The sequence below is a fragment of the Myxocyprinus asiaticus genome, chromosome 9 (genome assembly GCF_019703515.2).
Source record: "Myxocyprinus asiaticus isolate MX2 ecotype Aquarium Trade chromosome 9, UBuf_Myxa_2, whole genome shotgun sequence".
Taxonomy (NCBI): domain Eukaryota; kingdom Metazoa; phylum Chordata; class Actinopteri; order Cypriniformes; family Catostomidae; genus Myxocyprinus; species Myxocyprinus asiaticus.
Genome location: NC_059352.1, coordinates 45283801 through 45301279, shown reverse-complemented (window position 1 = coordinate 45301279; position 17479 = coordinate 45283801). Strand labels below are relative to the sequence as shown.

General features: G+C 39.1%; 1 protein-coding gene across 1 annotated transcript in view; it reads left to right on the top strand.

Annotated features, from left to right (window-relative positions):
* LOC127446679 (ras and Rab interactor 2-like) overlaps positions 1–17479 on the top strand; it is a 44394-nt gene that overhangs the window by 13209 nt on the left and 13706 nt on the right. Inside the window, exons 4-7 of the mRNA XM_051707810.1 lie at positions 1232–1403; positions 1944–2055; positions 5393–5465; positions 7527–7618. Of these exons, the coding sequence (XP_051563770.1) occupies positions 1232–1403; positions 1944–2055; positions 5393–5465; positions 7527–7618 (449 nt within the window). The remainder of the gene's footprint in view (positions 1–1231; positions 1404–1943; positions 2056–5392; positions 5466–7526; positions 7619–17479) is intronic.

Here is a 17479-nt window from a genome sequence, read left to right as displayed (position 1 = left end):
TTAATTACAACCGACTGCTCTCAAATGCACACCTGCGTGTGTCTGCCCATGCACTTGTGTCTTGTGATGAATGCAGCACTCCTGCACAAGACTCAGCACTGTTTTTAATCAAAATACCCCTCTTTAGGTGATATTAATGTAAACACAGCTGTTAATGAATTACCAGTGTAAACAGACAGGATTAAATCTGCACTGTCTTGATGAGATATTAAAGCAAACACAGCCGTTAATGTATAAGCAGACGGGACAAATTCTTCAAAATGTTAGATCTGTGCGATCTCTAAATGTATATAAGCAGCATGCTGTCTGTTATAGGCATTCAGGCATTCTTACTGCATCAAATCAGTATTAATGTATATCTATCAAGCATTTAAGTAGTTTCGTTTAGCATTAAATGATCCTTTTTAATGTTTTATATTATTATTTTTTAAATGTTTAGTTGCTACAGTTGTTGAAAAACTTTTTACTCTATTCTCTATTTAATTCCTTTACAAGCTTGAAGCAATTTTTACAAGAGAAACACTGAAGGTCTCATTGTTTTAATTTAAATTGTTAATATTTATTTAAAAAAAAAAAAACCTTTGTAAAATAACAGTGTTTTATTGCATATTTGCTTACAAGTGCAATACCAAGTTAACATAGAACTGTTAATGAAGCTTTTTTCTGGTCGTTTTGCTTTTTATTTAGCATGTGAGAAACAGGTTAAAAATATATATATATTATTATTATTATTATTATTATTTATTTTTATTTTTTTATTTTTTTTATTCAGATTTTTTTAACAGGATTTTTTTTTTTCCCTTTTTTTTTTCAATAATAACAAGATGCTGTTTGGTTTATAATATATTTGTTGCACCTTCTTGTGGACTTAGTACATTTTAAATTTACATATTTGATTTACATCTTTATTGCATTTTTGCATAGATTGAAGCAGAGAACATATTTGTCATAGCATCTAGTAAATTACATGTTACTTTGTTTAGTATCCTTATGTCCAGGTTTTGTAAATCACTGAAATAAGAATTGTTCTTCAGAATCGTGAGAGAATCGTGATCTTTATTTTAAGCAAAAAAATTATCATTCTCAATTTATCCAGAATCGTGCAGCTCTAATATGGCAATTATGTTTCGAAAGAACCTCTATACTTCTTACAGTGACCAGCAAGGGGCGCCAATGTTTTATCATTCTGTGTCTTAGCCACTACACCCATGCCCTGTTTGCCTCTCTGTAGGATAGAGGGAGAGATGAACAGTGTTTGTCTACACTATCCTGCAGTTAATGATGATGGTGTGAGCACAAGTGTGAGTGTGTTGGACAAACTAATATACACACACCCCATCTGGCTTCTGCTTTCCATCGACCAGCAAGAGGCCACCGATATTCTACTGCAGCAACCACCAGGGGTAAAGAGAGGGGGAGCTCTACATGTAGAGATGAAATGCAAAGACACCAGACAGTTTTTAAAGAGGATAAAACAGAGATCAATGGAATGTTCCGGGTTCAGTACAAGTTATGCTCAATCAGCAGCAGTTGTGGCATAATGTTGATTACCACAAAAATGTATTTCAGCTCGTTCCTCCTTTTCTTTAAAATAAGCAAAATCTGTGTTAAAGTGAGGCACTTACAAAGGAAGTGAAGGGGGCCAATTTTTGAACGTTAAAATAATCACAAGTATCAAAAAAGTATAGCAACAAGACATAAAGTATATGTGTGTAAACATGATTTTAGTGTAATAAAATCACTTACTAACCTTTGTGGTAATCAACATTATGTGTGTGTGGAGTCTAAGAATAAAAAAGCAATACTGTAAATGATACTTTGATCATAAATGCATTGCCAGAGATGTGTGACTCATACAAGGAAATGCGCAAAACATATTTATTGGCATTGAAGACCTGAAAGTAAAGCTTTCAAAGAAATCTCCTATCTTTCTTCCTCTCCAGGTGTTTTTGCTGTGGAGGTCATCTGTCCTGCAGAAGAAGGTCTTGTCATTTCATAGAGATGATGACTCAGACTCCGCTGTGATTCACATCCCTTTAAAGGAGAGCCAGTACAGTATGTTGTGTTCCTATCATACTAAGCCATAACTGACAGGCTTTCTGTAGTCCCATTTATTCTTTTCTGCCTCTATGTACTGCATCAGAAAGTGTCCCTGTTGGTCCAGAGAGTTTGCCTGTGAAAGATGGGGTTGTAATGTTTTTTTTTAGTTTTATGGTTTTTTTATGGTTTGTTTATACTAAGGGGCCTGTTGTATTCATATGCATACGCACCCACACACGCAGTCTAACAAGTCAAAGGTTGCATGGCAATGACTTTGCGCACATTCAATCATAGAACAAATATTAGTCTTCATTTTATGACTTTTCTGCATTGACAAAGCTTCACATGTAGGCAAGGCAAGGCAAGGCAGGTTTATTTATATAGCACATTTCATACACAATGGCAATTCAAAGTTCTTTACAAAAAAATTATAATGGAAAAACAAGGTAAAAATAAATTTTAAAAACAATTCAGAACAGGAAATATGAATAAAAACATAAAATAAATTTTAAAAAGTAAAAATTATTAAAATGAATAAAAAAGAAATACAATACAGAAATAAAATGATGCAGTGCAATCTGTAAGTGCAGCACAGTGCTCAGTCAATAAATGCACATCTAAACAAATGTGTTTTCAGTCTGGAATTGAATGTGGCTACTGTTGGAGCATACCTGACCCCTTCTGGAAGCTGGTTTCAGCTGCTAGTGGCATAAAAGCTGAACGCTGTGTCACCTTGTTTTGAGAGAACCCTTGGAATTTCTTTTGGAGTATCTTTATGAGCGCCGTCTCTGTGCTGTAATGCGGTCGGAAGCCAGACTGAAGATTGTCCAAGTAGCCGTATATCACATGATGAGGTTCACTGCAGTTTTTCCCTCACAGACCTTAACACAGTAGTCAAATGAATATCCTGGGTAAAATTATCACAGATGCTGGTGATTGTCCCTCATTTTGTAAAAACAGGTAAAAATAGGGTTTACAGTAATGAACTTACAATGTACACTGTATCACTTGCCAAGTTGAAAGCTATTTGGTTCGTTAAATGAAGCTTAACATTGTCTTTGAGTTGCCACAGTATGCAATAGACTAGCATGTCTTAAGGTCAATATTAGGTCGAAAATGGCAAAAAAGAAACAGCTTTCTCTAGAAACTCATCAGTCAATCATTGTTTTGAAGAATGAAGGCTATACAATGCTTGAAATTGCCAAAAAAATGAAGATTTCATACAAAGGTGTACACTACAGTCTTCAAAGACAAAGGACAACGGGCTCTAACAAGGACAGAAAGAGATGTGAAAGGCCAGATGTACAACTAAACAAGAGGATAAGTACATCAGAGTCTCTAGTTTGAGAAATAGACGCCTCACATATCCTCAGCTGACAGCTTCATTGAATTCTACCCGCTCAACACCAGTTTCATGTACAACAGTAAAGAGAAGACTCAGGGGTGCAGGCCTTATGGAAAGAATTGCAAAGAAAAAGCCACTTTTGAAACAGAAAAACAAAAAGAAAAGGTTAGAGTGGGCAAATAAACACAGACATTGGACAACAGATAATTAGAAAAGAGTGTTATGGATCTTAACCCCACTGAGCTTTTGTGGGATCAGCTAGACTGTAAGGTGTGTGAGAAGTGTCCGACAAGACAGCCATGTCTATGGCAAGTGCTACAGGAAGCATGGGGTGAAATGTCACCTGAGTATCTGGACAAACTGACAGCTAGAATACCAAAGATCTGCAAAGCTGTCATTGCTGCATGTGGAGGATCTTTTGATGAGAACTCATTGAATTAGTTTAAGAAATTCTGAAAAAAAAATAATTCAAATTGTAATAGTAATTTTTCATGTTATTAATGTCCTGACTATACATTGTGATCAGTTGAATGCCACTTTGGTGAATAAAAGTACCAATTTCATTCCATAAGAGCAAAATCTGTACATTATTCCAAACTTTTGGCCGCCAGTGTATGTCTATATAAGACAAGGTATTGCATTTGAATAAACTTTAATACAAAAGTATAGTCACTAGACTTTATGCATTTTAACATGAGACTTGTTTGATATAATCGCTTACCAACGTTGGCTGCGCAAAATTATATCTAATATTTAAACTCTTGTCATGGCAATATTAAGCCGTTAAAGGCCCTTCCACACAAAATGCATCTCGACAAAGCAAGGTGAATTGCATACAAAATCTGGTAACTTTCACATAATATGCATTATATTCAATCTTTCAACTCCTGTTGTGACCATGTTAAGCCAGTAAAGGCCTTTTCACTCTAAAGGCGAAGCAAAAAGCTAGACAGATTGCCAAAAAAACCTGGTAACTATCAATCAATATGTTCAAGGAAACCAGAAAGGGCTGTCACTAACTATCCACAAAGTACACATTGTGTTTACATTGAGCAAACTTGCATATGAATAATGTTGGCGTTAAAAGTTAAACCGCTTAGAAAAGTAGTCACGCCTGTAAAAGGATAATTTAGATAACTTTACAGCTCAAATAACAAACATTTTGGTCTGTAGGATGTAATATAAGTGCTTTATAAAAAATACAAGATTCTCATTTCTGCTTTAAACCTTCCGAAATGCTTTGCCCCATAGACATCTATTGTAAGTGCATTACTGTAAAAATATTTCTTTGCTGTTGAAAGAGCTTAAGTTGTATTAAACCCAGGACATTCCTTTAATCTGTCATAATAATAAGATGGGTCTGTTAACAACTGACTTGGATTGAAATAGAGACTACAGTAAACGTTGTAGCTGAACGTCACAACAGTAGCCTGGCAGAGTTTCAGGCATTTATAGCAGTGCAGTTCCAAGAAATTCTCCATGTGAAATATCAGGCACACCATAGTGTTTTTGGCCTGGGCACAATCCAGCATGAATATCCTCTGTGCTTTGGAAAATGATGTGTTCTGAAAGGCTTACAAAGGTTTGATCTGCCAAAGTCAAAATGTCTTGGAAATTTCACTTGTTTGACACTTGTTGGTTGCTTTTCCTTCACTCTCCACTCCAAATAATCTATTTTGTAAAAACATATGTACAGTATATATATATATATATATATATATATATATATATATATATATATATATTATACTGTAATTCTATCAAATGCAGTTGCAATTTTTAAAATTAAAGGAACAATTCCTTTGTCTACATTCAGTTTTAATTAATTTCAAGCATTTAAGCACAAGCCTTAAGATCTAAAAGTTTTTAAAAAACATTATTTGATTATTGGAAACATACGTAAATTCAATCAATTGTGACAAAACTTTGGACTGGTGCTGTACAGTATATTTACAGATGCTGATCTCTGCAACTTCCATGTTTAAAGTTACGTTATTTTTTCCCTAGCATTTTCTCTGGAGGGATCAGGAATCAGTTTTGCTGACCTCTTTCACCTCATAGCCTTTTATTGCATTAGCAGGTAACACTTTTCATATTACTGATAATAATTAAACTGATGCTGATTAGATTAAGCAGTATCAAATGCCTAACATTTAATAAACAACACTGTTACAGTTTGATTACATATATTTGGCACTAGAGGTTGACCGGTAGTGAATTTTGCAGATACCGATAACTAAGGTGTTGGAAAAGATCATTTTTAAAATCGATTCATAGAATGTTAGATCATTTTCTTAGTTGGCACAGACATAGAGGCCAGAGTCCAAAATGAATAAAATCCCAGATGTAATTTATTATTCAACCAAAATCCCAATAATAATCAGAAAAAAAAGAAGATTGGGTGCATAATTTAGGACTTTTAACACTAAATAAGCCTGAAACAAACCGGGGACACTTATTTTGAAATGAATAGACTTGGCTCTGTTACAATTATCTATATTTAATATTTACCAAATTAAGCTTTTTATAGCATTTATATTATTATTATTCTAATTATTATTCTTCACAATGTACACTGATGAGCCAAAACATTATGACCACCTACCTACTATGCAGTTGGTCTTAAACAGTGCCGACCCACCGAGGTATGGACTCTACAAGACCCCTGAAGGTGTCCTGTGGTATCTGGCACCAAGACATTAGCAGCAGATCCTTCAAGTCCTGTAAGTTGTGAGGTCGAGACTTGTTGGTCTACACATCCCACATATGTTCAATCGGATTGAGATCTGGGGAGTTTGGAGGCCAGGGCAACACCTTGAACTCTTTATGTTCCTCAAACCATTCCCGAACAATTTGTGAATTGTGGCAGGGCGTATTATCCTGCTGAAAGAGGCCAGTGCCATCAGGGAATACCACTGCTATGAAGGGGTGTACCTGTTCTGCAACGATGTTTATGAAGGTGGCAAGTGTCAAATTGACATCCACTTGATGTCCCAGGGTTTCCCAGCGGAACATTGCCCAGAGAATCACACTCCCTACACCGTCTTGTCGTCTGAGCCTTGGGTGCTATGCCGCCGGTTTGTGGTTTGTTTCTCCTTGGACCACTGTCGGTATGTACTCACCACTGCTGACCGGAAGCACCCCATAAGCCTTGCCGTTTCAGAGATGCTCTGACCCAGTCGTCTGGCCATAACAATTTGGCACTTGTCAAAGTCACTCAGGTCTTTACTCCTGCCCATGTCTCCTGCATTCAACACATTGACTACAAGAACTGATTGTTCGCTTACCATCTAATCTACCCAGACCTTGACATGTGGCCTTGTTAGGAGATGATAAACGTTATTCGCTTCACCTGTGAGTGGTCATAATGTTTTGGCTCATCAGTGTATGAAGTTAGAGACACGATGTATGTGCTGATGAGAGATGTTTCCATATAGCATTTTTCTTTGCATGCCCACGCTTCAATTTAAAAACAGGAACACGGAGGAATAAAAGAACTATCGGCATAGATTTTTGCCAATAATAATAGTTCCAAAAAGCAACTATCGTCAAGATTAATCGGTAAAACCGATATATCGGTCTACCTCTATGTAGCACCTTGTCAAAATGGACAAAATATACCATCACTGCAATGCTAAAGAGTGCTTAGAACATAAAAGACAGGATATGAAAGATTTATGAGCAAAGACAGTCATTACCCTTCTACTCATAAAACCCAGTGATATCCATCGGCTTGTCAGCAACATGATAAAGTAATATATGGCCCTGTATACAAATGATTTATTTGATACTGTCCGTAAATCAGGAGGTTGCAACAATTCATATGATGTTTGTTTTTTATATTTCGAGCCACATGTGGAAATCAGAAACTAAAGTCTGATGTCTTCTGATCAGTTCTAGACTGAGTCTTGTGTTCTCCTTTATCTGTCTCACTTTAAGAATTATTTAACTTGATGTTGTGAACTACTTGTTAATTCTGTGAACTACAGGTAATTTTGACCTGTCACCAAAAATGTATATTATAAAAGAATGAATAATAGTGTGGTTGTTGAAATATATTTCCCCTCTTTGTCCTGTTGTTTGTATTTTTGTCCTATTTCACACACTATTTGTCTGTCTGGTTCTCTTTGTTTCATGTTAGGGACATTCTGCCATCTACCCTGAAGCTTCCAGAAGCCATTCGCTCAGCTGAGACCCTGTCAGATCTGCATGAGGTGGCCCAGCTAGGGGCAGGTACTGACCTACCTAGTCTGAGCCACTTATATAAAATTATGAACAATATCTCACTCAACTTGTACAATGTACAATTTATGTGGTATTTTATTTATGGGTGACCAAACAGGAAATAAATAATCTTGTAATTTAGTTATTAGTTTACATTAATATGCTAGGGAATAAAATTAAATTTATATATTCAGGGATCAGTTCTGGGCGGATTACTTGTGAATTGTAATCAGGTACTGAATGCAATCAGTAACATAATCTCATAGATTACATTTTTGGTTTACTCTAATCCGATTACTTTTGGATAACTTTAGCTGGCTAATTCTATTTTATTTTATGTCAGATGCATTTGAGTAGGATAATCATTTTAACATAAAAGTATAAAGAGGAAGAAAATGTATTCCATTCTTTATTACTAACAAAAAAGTGCATTCAACATTACATGACAGCAGTGGCAGTGCATGGCCAAAGTTTATAATTCAAAACACTGAGATGTCAAGTTCATTGTAAGTGCATAAAACAGTAGCAGTATTAAGAACATTAATGACCGGGGGCCTGAGTGGCTCAGATGCTGGCTACCACCCCTGGAGTTCGCTAGTTCAAATCCCAGGGTGTGCTGAGTGACTCCAGCCAGGTCTTCTAAGCAACAAAATTGGCCCGGTTGCTGGGGAGGGTAGAGTCACATGGGGTTACCTCCTCGTGATCGCTATAATGTGGTTTGTTCTCGGTGGGGTGTATGGTGAGTTGAGTGTGGTTGCCACGGTGGATGGCGTGAAGCCTCCACACGCGCTATGTCGCTGTTGCAACGCGCTCAACAAGCCACGTGATAAGATGCGCGGGTTGACGATCTCAGACGCGGAGGCAACTGGGATTCATCCTCCGCCACCCGGACTGAGGCGAATCACTATGCGACCACGAGGACTTAAAAGCACATTGTGAATTGGGCATTCCAAATTGAAAAAAATAAATAAATAAAAAATACATTAATGGCCATAAAATCAACAGCAATGGTGTTGCATAGGTCAAAGTTGTCATCTAAAAACACTGAAACACTTTTAACCCCTACTGCTTAGTGATAGTACGAAATTTCTTTGTGTGAGGTTGCGTTTCCAGTCTCCCACGTTCAAATTTTGCCCGATTTGCCTAAGCAGTGGCTCAAAATAATCTCCAGACTGATTCACACAGAATTAATAATACCAAATTTTGATTTCTGATTCTGTTGAAAAGTTATGTTAACACAAATTTAATGAGGTCAACATAAAGCAGGAAGTGAGACTATATCTTACCAATGGTTTGTTGTACTGAAACGAAACATGGTATGCTTCATCATGACCATGATCTGAGGGTACATGCAAAGTTTGATGACAGCTCCTTCTATGGGTCAAAAATGGCTATTTTTTCCTGTAACTTTAAAACCGTATGTCCTAAAATCATGAGGTTTGTTTTCTAAGGATTCCTTGGTTCATGAGGATTTCAAGGATATCCATATCAGCCATGTATCATTTTTCCCACATCAGCCATACTGCCCCTCTGGCACATTGATTTTTATCAAAAAGTTAAATATCTTTTGATGCATTGTCAGTATTGGTATGCATCATTGACATCATGTCCTAAACGTAGCTGATCAGTTTAAAGACAGTGCCACTTAGAGTTAAATGTATAAACATGTAAATGTTTAAATGCGTATAGAAGTGTTTGAGTGTTTATATTTGAAGCTTACGTTACGCTATTAAGCGAAAGTGTCTTGTGTTATTAATAAATTTAACTTTGAGTTCGATTTGCCGTCTCTCGCTTCCTCATTCCTCGAACCTTTTTACACTGGTGCCAAAACCCGGGAGTAGAGGAAGAAGGATATGCTGTCATGGAGTTGCCGCTGCTGGAGGAAGTCTTCCGGTCCCTTGCCGGCATCCACCAGGGCCAATACCAGGCCCTCATGGAGCTTCGGAGAGAGCAGCAACAGCGCTTTGAGGTGCTCCTTCAGGCCCAGGAGGAGGACCGGCGGGTGATGCAGAGCTTAGTACCCCAGGAGGGGGCAGCCTCCCCATCCCCGGCAGCTGTGCACCCCATGTGTTGCTCACTAAGATGGGGCCTCAAGATGATCTGGAGGCTTACCTGGAGCTCTTTTAGCACACAGCTGTAGCTCTGAATTGGCCGCCAGAAGAGTGGGCGGTCCATCTTCTGACACTGCTGACCTGGGAAGCCCAGATCGTGGCACAACAGCTTCTGGTCACCAACCTTCTGAACTACTCTGTGCTGAAGAAGTACATCTTGCAACGGGTCGGCCACAGCCCAGAGGAACACCGGCTGAGTTTCTGCTCCTTAACGCTGAGTGAGGTCGGCCGCCTGTTTGCCTTTGGCCAAGGAGGACAGCGACGCCGAGGATGTCATCAACCTGGTTCGTATCCCTGTTGCCAAAAGGGATGGCCGAGTGGGTCCAGCTAGCGGAAGACCATCTGGCAGCATATCCGGGGGCTGCCCTTCTCCCCTCTAATGTCCCCCCCCCCCTCATCCCAGGTGAAGGAGTCCGCTGCCACGAGGGTGGCGGAAGGCTTGGGCCGGTCTGCTGGTGTAGCGGGGAGCCGGGTCATGTTCGAGAGCAGTGCCCGGTAATGGAGGTGGGGGCCTTGATCCGGATCCCCGACTCTCCACAGACCACCCACGATCAGGTAGAGACATATCAAATACCCGTGAGTATTAAGGGGAGTACATACCAAGCTCTGGTGGATTCAGGTTGTAATCAAACCTCCATTCATCAATGCTTGGTCAAAATGGGGCATTGGAGGCAAATAATCGGGTGTAGGTGAGGTGTGTGCACAGGGATATTCATGATTATCCTATAGTGACCATCACAGTAATATTCCGGGGACAAAAGCATAATGTTGAGGCAGTGGTTAGTCCTCGCCTCACCCATCCGCTAATTTTGGGAACTAATTGGCCAGCTTTTTGATTATTATTGAAGGGGTTGTGTGTGGATGGGTCCTGTGAGAAAGTAAATCATGTGGGATGTGCAAAGCGCTGGCTGCTCCGCATCAGGCTGATGCGAGCTGTATGAATTATTGGGTATTAAATCGATTCAGAAAAGCATGTACCATCCCCAAATGGACGGTTTGGTCGAATGATTTAATAAGACTTTAAAGAATATGATTCGTAATTTCATGCACGAAAATGCTTGGAACTGGGAAAAGTGGCTCGAACCCCTGTTATTTGTAGTGTGAGAGGTCCCGCAAGCCTCCACAAGGTTTTCCCCATTTTAATTATTATATGGGCGTGAGCCCCGTGGCGTGTTAAATGTCATGAAGGAAAATTGGGAGGAGGGGCCTTCACAGAGCAAAACTCCACACACTGGGGTGACTATCACAGGGGAATTTGCTACAGGCGCAAGAACGTCAGTCCCGGCTGCATAACAGGGGAGCTTGGCTATGGGAGTTTGCACAGGGAGATAAAGTACTTGTATTACTGCCCACATCGAGCTCAAAATTACTCATGAAGTGGCAAGGGCCCTTTGAGGTCACACGGCGAGTTGGGGAAGTCAATTATGAGGTAGTGCGTACGGATAGGGGTGGGGCACGTCAGATGTACCATCTCAACCTACTAAAACCATGGAGAGAGGCAGTACCCATATCCTTGGCGACGGAAGTTCCAGAGAGGGAGGAGCTTGGACCGGAGGTGGATCTAAAAGCCAATCCCTTCACCCCAGTCCCTTGTGGAGACCACCTCGCGCTGTCACAATATACGGAGGTTGCCAGGTTGCAAAAGAATTTCTCTGACATGTTCTCGCCTCTCCCCGGCCACACTAATCTCATAAAACACCACATCAAAACAACCCCAGGGGTAGTGGTATGTAATCATCCATACCACTTACCTGAACACAAGAAACAGGTAGTACGGGAAGAATTAAAGTCCATGCTCGATATGGAGGTAATAGAAGAATCAATCAATCAATCAGTTAATACTTGTAATTTTTCCCAGTGAGCTCACAACAATAATAACATACAATAAAGGTGAAAAAAAAAAAAAAAACAGAGAATATCATCATAAGTGCAATAGCAAATCAACATCACGCACCACTGGGTACAACATAAGAAAACAGTCCATCATTGTATGGTATAAAGTACAGATGTGTGAGTCCTGGAGGAATTAAGAACATGAACAATCCTACAGTAATACTATTTAGGAAGAGTGTGGACTTAGCTTTAACTGCCCTGAGGCGTCTACCTGAAGGTAGAGGACTTAACAGGCACTTAGCAGGATGTGTGCGATCATTCAAGATTTTCATTCCTTTACTTTGCATATGTGACACATAAATATCAGAAATGGCAGGAAGATCATGACCAATAATTTTTGAGGCAGATTGTACTATGCCACTGATCTGCCTTCTCTGCTGAACTGTGGAGTTGCCAAACCACATTGTGACAGAGAAAGTTAATACGCTTTCTATCACTGCTCTATAAAAATTGGACATACCATCTTTTGATACACCAAACTTTTTTATCTGTCTTAAAAAGAAAAGTCTTTGATGGGATTTTTTGATAATGCCTGTTAGGTTATCATCCCATTTCAGAGATGCAGAGATAGTAATTCCCAGGAACTTGAAGCTTTGTACATTTTCAATATCCTGGCCATTGATGGTTAATGGCAGAACAGCATTTTGACGCTGCTGAAAATCAAATACCATTTCCTTTGTTTTTAAGACATTCAACTTGAGATTATGGGTACAACACCATTTAATCAGTGTAGACACCTACCTCCTGTAGTCTGATTCATTATTATCTGTTATAAGGCTGATCAATGTTGTGTCATCTGCAAACTTGAACATTTTAACAGAACCACAGTGTGAGATACAGTCATTAGTGTACATAAAATATAGTAAAGGTGACAGGACACAGCCTTGGGGCGCACCCATACTTATAGACACTGAACTCGAGAACTTGTTATTCATTTTCACTACTTGTGATCTGTTTTGCAGGAAGTTCAATAATCCAAAGGGCAAGGGAGTGATGAACCCCCAATTGCCCTAACTTATCAAAAAGTTTAACCGGGACAATTGTATTAAATGCAGAACTATAGTCCACAAAGAGAGCCTTCGCATAGGAGCCCGGAGCTTTTAGATGTTGCAAGATAGAATGAAAACACAGTGCCACAGCATCGTCCACAGACCTGTTAGCCTTATAAGCAAATTGGTAGGTGTCCAGACAGACTGAAGAGATTAAATGTCTGAGTACCAATCACTAAAAAATGTTCATGACAACGGAAGTTAAGGCCAGTGGTCTATAGTCGTCAAGGCAGCTTATGGTAGGCTTTTTTGGCACCGGGATGGTGATAGCCGCTTTAAAACATGCTGGAACTCTGCAAACTTTTAGCGACCAGTTAAAAATGTCAGTGAATACTGGGTGTAAGGGGGTTCAGTGGAAAGGAGGAGGCGAGATCCGGCTTAATAATATAAATAATAATTTAATGAACAACTTAAACACAACACACAACCAAAAACACACAACTAAAAACACACAGCACAGCTGTCTGTAATTCTCTCTCTCTCGAACTGTCGTCCCCGGCCGCCTTTATCCCTCGCGCGCCCCATCAGGCTGATTGGGGACTGGGTGTGTCTCATTCCAGCCCGGCCCCGCCCTCCTCGGCTCTGCACTGGGGCAAGGGAGTAAGCACACCACTTTGTGGTTGCAGCTGATATGTAGTCTGGGCCTGCTGCTTTCCTGCTGTTCTGTCTTCGCAATAGATTCCTGACTTCATATTCTTCTATTTTAAAGGGGGGAGTCATGAGACCGGGCCTGATGGGCAGTTTTAGCCGACCGCTGTGCCATCGGTTGTATTGTCAAATCGGCAGTAGAACATATTGAGATCATCAGGCAATGACAAGCTATCCGAAATAACTGGTGCCGTAGTCTTATAACCTGTGATCTGCTGCAGACCTTTCCATACACCATAAGTGTCTTTGGTCTTCAGTTTATTTTCCAGCTTACACTTGTAGTCATGTTTTGCCTTTTTGACAGCTCTTAGAAAGTCACCCTTAATGATTTTATACAGTTCTTTGTCTCCGCTAAGGAATGCCTTGTGCTTATCTGTCCATAGGCTTTTTATCTCTTTGTTGGAGCCTATGGACAGATAAGCACAAGGCATTCCTGAGCGGAGACAAAGAACTGTATAAAATCATTAAGGGTGACATTGAAAGAGCTGTCAAGGAGGCAAGACGTGACTACAAGTGTAATCCCACAGTGACTGGGCCAGCCCGGTGGTTCTGGTACCTAAGAGCGATGGCTCAGTCCAGTTCTGTGTGGATTATAGAAAAAGTTAACGCGGTGTCTAAATTCGATGCTTATCCAATATCTCATATTGAAGAACTGCTCAATCGGTTGGGCACGGCTTGCTTTTATTCGTCATTGGATTTAACAAAGGGATATTGGCAGATCCCCTTAATGCTGATGTCCCATGAAAAACTGCCTTCTCCACACCGTTTGGGTTACACCGGACAGTTCCCCCGGCCTGAGTCGGGTGGTGGGGGTATGTGGAGGCAAGGGTGTGGTCAAGCGTTCGTCTGGGGAGAGAGGAAGTGGTAAGCCTTTTCACCTGAGATGAATTACTGGTAATTGTTGTTTCCATGTTTGCAGTGAGAGACGGGGGAAATAAAAAGGGGGCCAGACCTCAGAGTCAGAGAGATAATCCAGCTGACAAGTCGTGTGTGTTGGTGGCTGCCATTCACAGAGCGTTTGAGTGTTTATATGTGAAGCTTACCGTTACGCTGTTAAGCGAACGTGTTTTGTGTTATTAATAAATTTACCTTTGAGATGGATTGGACCTCATTCCTCTAACCTTGTTACAATATATTATTGGCGTATCTAGGACAAAGGATTTAGATTGCAGAATCATAGGGAGGTTCTTATAACAAAAGAAAAAAAATCATAGATGCTCCTTTTTTTTATTCAAATGTATTTGAATCAAATTTTGTTGTTACATGTTTGGTGGTGATCATTTATATTTTATTCCAGAGCTTTGAAGTATATTTTTGGGTGTTGTTTAAACACTATTCAAGTGAAACTGTAGTGTTGTAGAGGAATATAGCTGATACGGTGGGTCTGATCAGAAGGTAAAAGTTATTTCCACATTCTGGTGGTTAGGGGCAGAAGCTACTTTTTGTAAAATGAATTAAAAAGTAAAGGAGATTGTGGCAGCGGGGGCGTGGTCAAGCATCTCTCCGGAGAGAGAGAAAGCGGTAAGGGCGCTTACACCTGAGCTAAATTATGTCTAACACCTGTCTCTTATTTCAGTGAGCACAGGGAGAGCGGCATAAATAGAGCCACACCGCAGGTAGAGGAGAGAGAGAGCCTGGATACCAGAGATCCGTTTGTGAAGCCAAGGGTTTATTATTGTGAAGCTGAGTTTATTATTGTGAAGAAGTTTGTTTATGTTGAGAGTGAATTATTGAACAGCGTGAAACCCCTGAAAGAGTTTATCTACTACAGTGAGGAGAATAAAACGCTTAGCTGAACCAGGAAATCTGCTTCTCGCCTCCTCCTTTCATTGAGAAGTGTTACAGAGATCTGTTAAGTTGCGTTTTTAAACTTTGACGTATTCAGTATATACAGGGTTGGGGAGTAACGGAATACATGTAACGGGATTACGTATTTAAAATACAAAATATAAGTAACTGTATTCCACTACAGTTACAATTTAAATCATTGGTATTTAGAATAAAGTTACATTCAAAAAGTATTTTGATTACTGAAGAAATTACTTTGCATTTTATTGTCATTTGTTTAATTTAATATTTAGTCCTTTCAGATGGAAAACATTTATACATATAAATGATGCGATCCAAAGAGCATGATGTGTTACTTTCATACGAGCAGAAGTTTGGAGCAGAAGAAATAGAAATAAACCTTGTGTAAATTGTCAGCTTTACGCTAAGCTTAAATGCTATTTCTTGCCATTTTATATGCACGTTACCAGGAACGATCATATTTTTTTATCAAGAAAATTCACGTTGGATCATAATTTCTTTTTTTCTAGTATGACCTTCGATATTGGGGCAAAAATCGTATTCTTGATAATAATTTTTGTATTGTTTTCCTGTAAAAACATCTAAAAATCCTTAAAACAAGATCAATTAGATTTATCTTGTTTTAGAAACAACACTGTTTAGGTTTTTCAGAGAATGTATTTTAACGTGTATTTTGTCTGACTGTACTGGCAGAGTTTTTATAGTCAAAACAAGTGAAAAAATCTGCCAGTGCTAAAGAAGTAATCCAAAGTATTTAGAATACGTTACTGACCTCGAGTAATCTAACGAAATACATTGCAAATTACATTTTACAGCATGTATTCTGTAATCTGTACTGGAATACATTTCAAAAGTAACCCTCCCAACCCTGAGTATATATGACTGTTCTTATGCTCCCTAGGCATTTACATTTAGAGAGTGATATGATGACATTGTGTTCCCTTAAATTTCATTTAGTTGGACTTAAAAAGGTCTTTAAAAAGTCTTAAATTTAGCTTCATAAAACCTGCAGAAACCCTGGTTATGTGACCGCTCCTACAAAATGGCATAGAATAGTGCGGAAGTGTTCAATTTGGATGCACCTATAGATATATTTGATATAGAGTATATATATATATATATATATATATATATATATATATATCCTTTAACATGTTCTTAGAGGCTTTAGTTCCTCTTGAGCAACTGTCAAAAGACTTGCACTATCGGATATGAAAAGCAATGTTTATAGAGAAAGATTGTACTCTTGTCACTGATTTCCTCAGCAATAACTGTGTATGTGGCTACAGATTTGGTCTCTTGGTCTGTCACAGCTGTGGCTGTGGTCATGTTGCCTTACTATTCAGTTCAATGTTATTATTAGTCCAGCTGACATTCCAGTGTGTGAGACTGTGTCGACTATGAGTCGATTAGACCATAGAGGTTACTAAGGGAAGGACTATACTGTGTGTGTGTGTGTGTGTGTGTGTGTGTGTGTGTGTGTGTGTGTGTGTGTGTGTGTGTGTGTGTTTGTGTGCAGACAGTAATTTTCACAGAAAAAAAGAATAGGTATGGGCTTCCTCTCTTTCTCTCTTCCTTTACAGAGATAGTTCCACTCTGCTCTAATAAGAGCCACAACAATGTTGTAAATCAGAATGAGCTTTATTGCTAAGCGTTCTCACGTACGCAAAGTTATCAACCATGTTTCTGCCACTTCTTTATCTTTAAAACCAACATAAAAGTAAAATTGACTGCTTTTACTGTCTTAATACATGTTCCTGGTCTTATTGTGCATAATCCATCAGTGCATGTTATTCCAACAGAAATAGTTTTTAATCTTAGCAATCTTTCTTAAAAAAGTAATAACTTGCTCCTCTTTTGAAATGGTCCAAGCATTTCCTGATGGATTAAAATCAAGTTCTGCTTCTACATTTTTCTTTAAGATCCTGTTACTCAGAAAAACATAAAATTACAGAATTAAAATAGATTGTGAACGCCGTTTCACATTGATTTTAAAGTACATGATAATCTTGATGCTGTCATTTGTGTATTGCATTGGTTATAGAATTTGAAAAGTACACTAATGATTGCCACAGAACAACTGAATGTTTGATACAGTAATCTGAGAAAAGGGGAAGTCTTATATGGAAGAGGCTGACTATCTAACTGGCTAGTCCAACTAGAAACTAGCTCAACAAAACAACAAAGAGAAACCAGACTCAAATGGGTGGAGAGAGGCACAGAAACATGGGGAGGAGAAAGAGGAGGGCTTCTGCATGCTCTATGAAGTCTGTTTGGATAAAAATGACTCACTGAGGTTTTGGGCATCTGTGTGTTGGGTGTGTTTGCATGTACGACATTTGTGAATCAGCTTTCTGAAA